The sequence below is a fragment of the Arachis duranensis genome, chromosome 1 (genome assembly GCF_000817695.3).
Source record: "Arachis duranensis cultivar V14167 chromosome 1, aradu.V14167.gnm2.J7QH, whole genome shotgun sequence".
NCBI classification, from domain to species: Eukaryota; Viridiplantae; Streptophyta; class Magnoliopsida; order Fabales; family Fabaceae; genus Arachis; species Arachis duranensis.
In genome coordinates, this window is record NC_029772.3 from 85,551,218 (window position 1) to 85,558,739 (window position 7,522).

At 35.8% G+C, this 7,522-nt stretch overlaps 1 protein-coding gene across 3 annotated transcripts; it reads right to left on the reverse strand.

The window, feature by feature from the left end:
* Positions 1 to 368: 368 nt before the first annotated feature.
* LOC110277406 (uncharacterized) lies at positions 369 to 6,764 on the reverse strand. 3 transcript variants are annotated; one of them, XR_008006684.1, is made up of 4 exons: positions 4,433 to 5,097; positions 4,160 to 4,274; positions 1,481 to 1,538; positions 369 to 1,146 (listed from the first exon to the last, which is right to left on the reverse strand). XR_008006684.1 is itself a non-coding variant. In XM_052258264.1 (2 exons), exon 2 carries the CDS (start codon positions 1,098 to 1,100, stop codon positions 720 to 722), a length of 381 nt encoding a protein of 126 aa, XP_052114224.1. In that variant the 5' UTR covers positions 1,101 to 1,146; positions 6,746 to 6,764; the 3' UTR covers positions 369 to 719. The 3 variants fall into 3 exon arrangements, 1 of the variants encoding a protein (XP_052114224.1); XR_002369930.2 differs by having other exon boundaries at positions 1,474 to 1,538; XM_052258264.1 differs by lacking the exons at positions 1,481 to 1,538; positions 4,160 to 4,274; positions 4,433 to 5,097 and adding an exon at positions 6,746 to 6,764.
* Positions 6,765 to 7,522: the final 758 nt, after the last annotated feature.

The following is a 7,522-nucleotide window of genomic DNA, read 5'->3' on the forward strand; positions in this document are numbered from 1 at the left end:
TGTGGGAACAATAGACAATTCTTGTCACAATTGATGATGATAATGAGGATAGGACTTCTAATTCTCATTCCTTGCCAAGAGCCTTCTTGAAAAATTTTATTATTTTGACTAAACTTATTACATGTATTCTAAATGCAATGTTGTGATTGAGAAGGGTAAACAAAAAAATTACTTAGTTTAATTCCCTTTTTCAATCAAACCAATTTCTCATATGCAAAAGGGTAAACTAAGCTCAATAATAACATTTTTCCAATCACAACTAATAGACTAAAATAACTACATATATATATGCTATCAACTAAAAGTGCAAATCAAGCTAAAATTTTCAAGATATATACAAACCAAAGTGTAAAATGTAACAAGCTAAAACAAAAGTATCCAAGATAACTGATATATATAATGATCCAAAAGTGCAATAAAATAAAGTGCAAATACTAAAAATAAGACAAAATAAATCTAAATAAAATGAGAGTCTGAAAATGGTCACCGAAAATAGAAAATCCTGTCGACGTCGACGACGGCGACCTCCCCACACTTAGAAGACAGCATCGTACTCGATGCTACGACTGAGACTGGGTGAGACGGTCGATGTTTGCTACTGGCTGAGGCTGAGGCTATGACTCTACAGGGGCCTGATGTGTCTCTGTGGTAGCCTAAATCTGTGAACGTGCCTCTGGCTGCTAAGCCTCCTTCTCCCGAACCCCCTCCTTCGCCTCAAACTAGTTGGAAGAAATGTCAGAATCAGAGGGCATCCTGGTACCTAATGATGCCAGCATCCGACTCAAACGCTCATAGCGTCGCCTATTGCGACGCTCACTCTGCTCCATGAGCCCAATGAGGTGCTGCATAAGTCGGTACATCGGCTGAGGTGCTGCTGGTGGTGGTGGTGGTGGTGCTGGTGGTACTGGTGTAGATGGTCCAGGTGCTGCTGCTGAAGAGGAAGATGGCCTAGGTGTCGCTGCTGCAGATGCTTGGGCTCTCCGCGGTGCTGGTGGTTTGTCGGTCACCCAAGTCCCCCACAGAATAACTCTCTCATTTATGTGGACTGCGGGTGGCGACTCATCATCTGGCAGCCATGGTACTCCAGCCCGCTGAGCCATCTCTGTGACCAAAGTAGGGAATGGGAGTGTGCCTCTGACATGGGCTCTGTAACGACCCAACTTCCAGAACATCATGATCGTACCGAAAGTAAGGCGTTACTAACCTGCTTTCCTTTATTAACTATTTATTTTTGAGTCGTTAGTTCGATATTGCGTTTCAGTTTTTAAGAAATTTCCAGAATAATTTTGTTTTTTATTATCAAAATCATATGTCAAACATTTCAAAGTAATAATAATCACATAATTATTAATAATAATATCTGTCATACAAAAGATTTCAAATAAAATTCAGATACAAATCATATCCCTCTGTATAAAATAAAAATCTTAAGCAATAAGGGCGAGGGAATTCTATGAAAGCAAATTAACTCACACTTAACTCATAAATAAATTATATAATCACTCGCAGCTTCAAACTGAGTCTTCGAACATGTGTCACTGAAAAGGTGGAAGATTTTGAGGTGAGAACAAACCACACGTTCTCAGTAGGGAATGTCAATGCTGTAAAAGTAATGATTAACTTGCAAATAATTAACATACTCAAAAAAACTACATTTTTATCAAAACTTTTTGGATATACTCTTAGCTTTATTTTAACTAATTGATCACCTCTTTCGAAGACTCTAAACTCAAAACAGATCACAATGACAAGATTAATAATATCAATCAATTTTCAGCCACTTAATTAATTCTCAATCACAACGTCAATTATTAATCTCTTTAAAACATTTCAAAAACTAAAAGTACAAGCAAGAGATTTAATTCAACATACAAACAAATCACAACAAGACAGGCAGCACAATTACAAAGAAATAAAACAAGCAATCACAATCAAATGCAGATGCGCAAATAAGGATGTCGCATGTCTAGTCCTAGTGCAGGTAATGAGCTCATCTGTCGGTTACTAACCTGCTCCCGACGTTATCCAGCAACCTCTGTCTAGATAAGGCTTTCCTATTGGCTATACCCCTGTGTACAGGAAATAACCCCTCTGCCACCACAGGATCCACTGCACACAGGAAATAACACATCTGCCACTGCAGGGATGTACGCCGACACACCTTCTGTATACAGGAAATAACCCCTCTGCCACTACAGATATGGAACAAGTGGTCACGGTACTTCTGTAGCAGGAATTAACCCCTCTGCCTTACAGAAATAAAATATGGATCTGTACCGTAGGAAAGCGTTCTCAGTGATCACACCATTATCTATCTGACTGCCTCACTGCAGCAGATGATCATACCAGTATATCTAGAGTTGCCTTAGCACAACAAATAAATAAACACATCTCTTGGGTTGCCTCAAACAACAAATGACCTTTCAACAGGTCCTCTACTTTTTTAACAGGTCCTCTACTTTTTTATTCTCTTTTATAATCATAAATACGCAAGCGGGACAAAACCCACGTCCTTGCCAACAATGTCATAAACTGAATACCTTTCCTCAAAAGAATCAGTGTAATTATCATCATAAGTTATCATTCTCGTTATTCATCTCCAGTTACATATTCTTATAGAATATCTCTCTCTTTCTTTGTTCACTCATGTTGTACAAACTTTACGACTTCCACTTTTGCAACCTCTTAACTCGAACCAATTTTAAAACTATTTTCTAGTTTAATTTTCTTTCAAAAGACTCAAGAAAATCATTTATTTTAAATTCGCTAAATACTTTTCAAAACATCACCCTCTTACTAAAATTAACCAAATAAAACTCTTTTTTTCAAATTTACTAACTTTCCAAAAACTCAAAAATCATCTCTCTCTTTACTATTCAAATTAAAATATTATAAATTCATCAAACTTCTAAAAAGTAATCCTTTATTTCAAGCTTAAAACATAATTCTTTTCATATTGAATCAATCTCAAAATATAGTTTCTTTCTTAAATAATTTAATTTTGAAACATAAACCTTTCTTTAGTAAATCGAATTTAAAATAGAATAATTCTTTTCTTTACTAAATAAAACTTAAATAATCATTTTCCAAATCCAAGTCTTCTAAAATAACTTCTCAAATAAAACCTCAGATTTTATAAAATTTTGGCAGCACCTCCCCTAAAATTCAGACTTAGCCACCCTTACGGGTTCCTTCTTTTCAACATCTTATCAAACCTTTCTCAACAATTATCACAACAGGAGATTCTCAATCAATCAGAAAATCATAATTGGCAATAATCAACAATTAAATCATACTCCGCAATTTCCACATAATCCATCTATCCAACTTCCATCTTATCAATTTATAACTATTTTCAACATATCATAGAATCCTTTCAAAATTAAACTCAATCAACCAGTAACCCCAAAAATCAGCCTTCCATAATTTAAAGTCATTTACTTGTTAACAAAGTACCTATTTTGTTTTAGAAGTCATATTTCAAGAGAATAATTCGGTAATCAAACTTCAATCTTTTAGCAGTTTTCAAACATAATTCTGATTAATCATCAATCAATATTAGCAAGCATCAAGACCAATTCCAACCAGTCACAAGTCAATTTCACAGCCATTTCGACATATCAGATTACTAAAATCAACAACAAATTCTTATTCTCAATAATCAAAATACAGCCACAACTCAAACCATCATCACAATAATCCCAAACCAAACACAAATCCAACTCAGTTCATCAATTATCAATACGACAACTTTTCAATAGTTAACTCATCAAATTTCAGTGTAACAAGTATTATCAAACGAATTACCATTCACAGCCACATTTCAACCAATTCAGCAATATCACATAGGTCAGAATTCTCAACAAATCCATCAAAATTAGAAAACCAATATCAATCACAGCATTAACCAAAATTAACCTTGTCAAATTAATTACTGACAATAACAAAACCCAGTGACATTTTCAACCATAACCTAAACTCAATAAACTAATTGAAACACCAGAATATCATCTCAGTACCAAACTTAATCCAAATTTCACAACCTCAAACCAAGCTTATTCCTATCAATTAATCATATTTATGAATTATTTGCAATTACTCACTAAACCTCCTTGGCATTCATAACTTAAAACTATTAATTTTAAAATAAATCCCCTACCTCAAAGTCGGAACTCGCAAAAATCGCTAAACGCAGCTGCTCCATGAGCAGTTTCTAGCACCTATTTCCATGGCAGCAACAATGACAAGGTTAAACGCCTCCTCTCCTCTCTGATCTGGGATTCCAGAAGTAGCAGCCATTTTCAAACAGAGCCAGCAGCAACGTGAGGTGGTCACGGCAGCAATCAGAAATGGTGAATTCAAATAGGATAACAGTAAAAATTCTGGAAACTCCATGCTAACTCAAGTTGAAGCAAGAGCCAAAATGCCTTACCTCAATTAGACAATAATAACAGAACGAGGAAACATTGGCAGCAGGAACGGCAGCCCAGGGGTGACGGCGACGCGACTCCGCCACCAGTGACAAGAAGCACGACAGAGGCGTTTACCCCACTCAACAGCGTTCTCTCCCTCAACTGGCCTTCCTCAACCCATGAGCTCCTCTCTCGGCGGACCAGAGAAGCACAAACGGAGCTCCATCGTGACTCTCTGCTGGCCCCTCAACGACGACGGCGGGCGAGCTCCAGGGCAACGGTGGTGACGGCGGGACAAGACGCGATGGCAGCTTCTCCTTGACGGTGGCTTGTAGACGGATCGGCAATAACGCAAGCTTGTGGCTCCATGGACGGGACGACGCCGTGAAGCAGCTCGATGGCGAGATCCAGGGCGGCGACAGTGACGGCAGACAGCATCTCGTTGACGGCGGCGAGCTCGCACCAACGGCTGGGCGGCGATGAGCGTGAATGACAGCGCAACAATACGCGATTGGGGCTGTAAGCTGGACGGTGGCTGGGTGTGGCTCCCTCCTCTGGTTCCGAGCTCTCTTTTCTTCCTCTCCATCTCTGCGTTTCTTTCTCTGTTTTGTGTGTGTATTGTGTTTAGGAAGAAATGAGGTGGAGGCTGCGTTCACAGGCTGAGGAAAGAGAAAGATTTGGGTTAGGGTTTCTGGGATTTAGGAATTAGGTTTCTGATTCAATTTGGGAATTTAGGTTTAGAAATTAGGAATTTTATAAAATAATACGGATAGATATGAATAGATATTTTGATAAAATTTGAAGATAGAGTAATTTTAAAATTAAATGTACTCTATTAAAAATATTTAGGAACATTATTTATTATCATATGGCTAAGTTCAATCAATTATTTCTAATTTAAAATAAATATATTAATCACATTTTTAGTTATTCAAATTAAATGACATAACTTTTCATTATTTTTCTATCTCCGAAACTTTAATTCCAATTTAATTATAATAAAAATTATACATAAATATTAATTGACTTAAATTTAAAGTATTTATAAATATCAATCTAATCATTTCTAATAAAATAATTTCTAGGAATTCAAATTAATAACATAATTCATTCAAAATAGAATTTATTTAAATTAAATTATACAATTCTTCTTATTTTTCAATTACTAAAATTATAGTTTCAATTATACCAAATATCTAATAAAGATTATATAAAAATTCTAATTAATTTAAACTCCAATTATGATGAAACTCCATTTAATTACCTTTAGTAAAATAATTTTCTTAAAATAAAATTATCAACAAATAAAATAAATCACAAATGACTAATTATTTGATTGTCAAAAACTAGGGTTGTTACATTCTACCTACCTTAGAAAAATTTTCGCCCTCGAAAATTGCTAGAATAAGATAAGTTCAAACTGAAATCAAAGAAAGCAGAATATATGGACAGAAGTGTAGACATTTTCAAGGATGAATATTCAAAGAGTTACGTAAGCAATCAGATTCATAGGCAAGCAAGGGTATACAAAAATGACAAGGTATGGTTGGAAAATAATTAAATTACATTCTAAGGAGAAAATTCAAACCAGAGAATTCCAAGGAAAGCAATGAAGAAAAAGATGGCATGAGTTCAATGTGGCACGAATAAAGATTATACGTCGAATCGAAGCTAACTTCACAACCTATAACGCTCCCAAACCCTGTGAGTCGCATCACTTATAACTTCTCTTTTGTCTGTGATAACCCATTAGTGTTTCCATATACATAAATCATTAGTATTAAGTTGGCCAGACCTAATACCATGAGGCATGCAATGGTAAACCAACAGTGTTAATCATCAGACAGTCATGCATATAAAACACAAACCCTTGTTATCAGAACAAGTCACTAAGCATGACAAACACTCAGAGTATACAATGAAGCATAGTCAGTCCATTCCCAAGGCTCTAACAGGAACGAACTGCTCTGATACCATTTGGAATGACCCAACTTCCAGAACGTCATGATCGTACCGAAAGTAAGGCGCTACTAACCTGCTTTCCTTTATTAACTATTTATTATTGAGCCTTTAGTTCGATATAGCGTTTCAGTTTTTAAGAAAACGATATTGCGTTTCAGTTTTTAAGAAAATTCCAAGAATAATTTTGTTTTTTATTATCAAAATCATATGTCAAACATTTCAAAGTAATAATAATCACATAATTATTAATAATAATTTTTGTCATACAAAAGATTTCAAAAAAAATTCAGATACAAATCCTATCCCTCTGTATAAAATAAAAATCTTAAGCAATAAGGGCGAGGGAATTCTATGAAAGCAAATTAACTCACACTTAACTCATAAATAAATTATATAATCGCTCACAGCTTCAAACTGAGTCTTCGAACCTGTGTCACTGAAAAGGTGGAAGATTTTGGGGTGAGAACAAACCACACGTTCTCAGTAGGGAATGGGAATGCCGTAAAAGTAATGATTAACATGCAAATAATTAACATACTCAAGAAAACTACATTTTTATCAAAACTTTTCGGATATACTCTTAGCTTTATTTTAACTAATTGATCACCTCTTTCGAAGACTCTAAACTCAAAACAAATCTCAATGACAAGATTAATTATATCAATAATTTTTCAGCCACTTAATTAATTCTCAATCACAACGTCAATTATTAATCTCTTTAAAACATTCAGAAACTAAAAGTACAAGCAAGAGATTCAATTCAACATACAATCTAATCACAACAAGACAGGCAGCACAATTACAAAGAAATAAAACAAGCAAACACAATCAAATGCAGATGCGCAAATAAAGATGATGCATGTCTAGCCCTAGTGCAGGTAATGAGCTCATCTGTCGGTTACTAACCCGCTCCTGACGTTATCCAGCAACCTCTGTCTGGATAAGGCTTTCCTATTGGCTATACCCCTGTGTACAAGAAATAACCCCTCTGCCACCACAGGGTCCACTGCACATAGGAAATAACACATCTGCCACTGCTGGGATGTACACCGACACACCTTCTGTATACAGGAAATAACTCCTCTGCCACTACAGAAATGGAACAGGTGGTCACGGTACTTCTGTAGCAGGAAATAACCCCTCTGCCT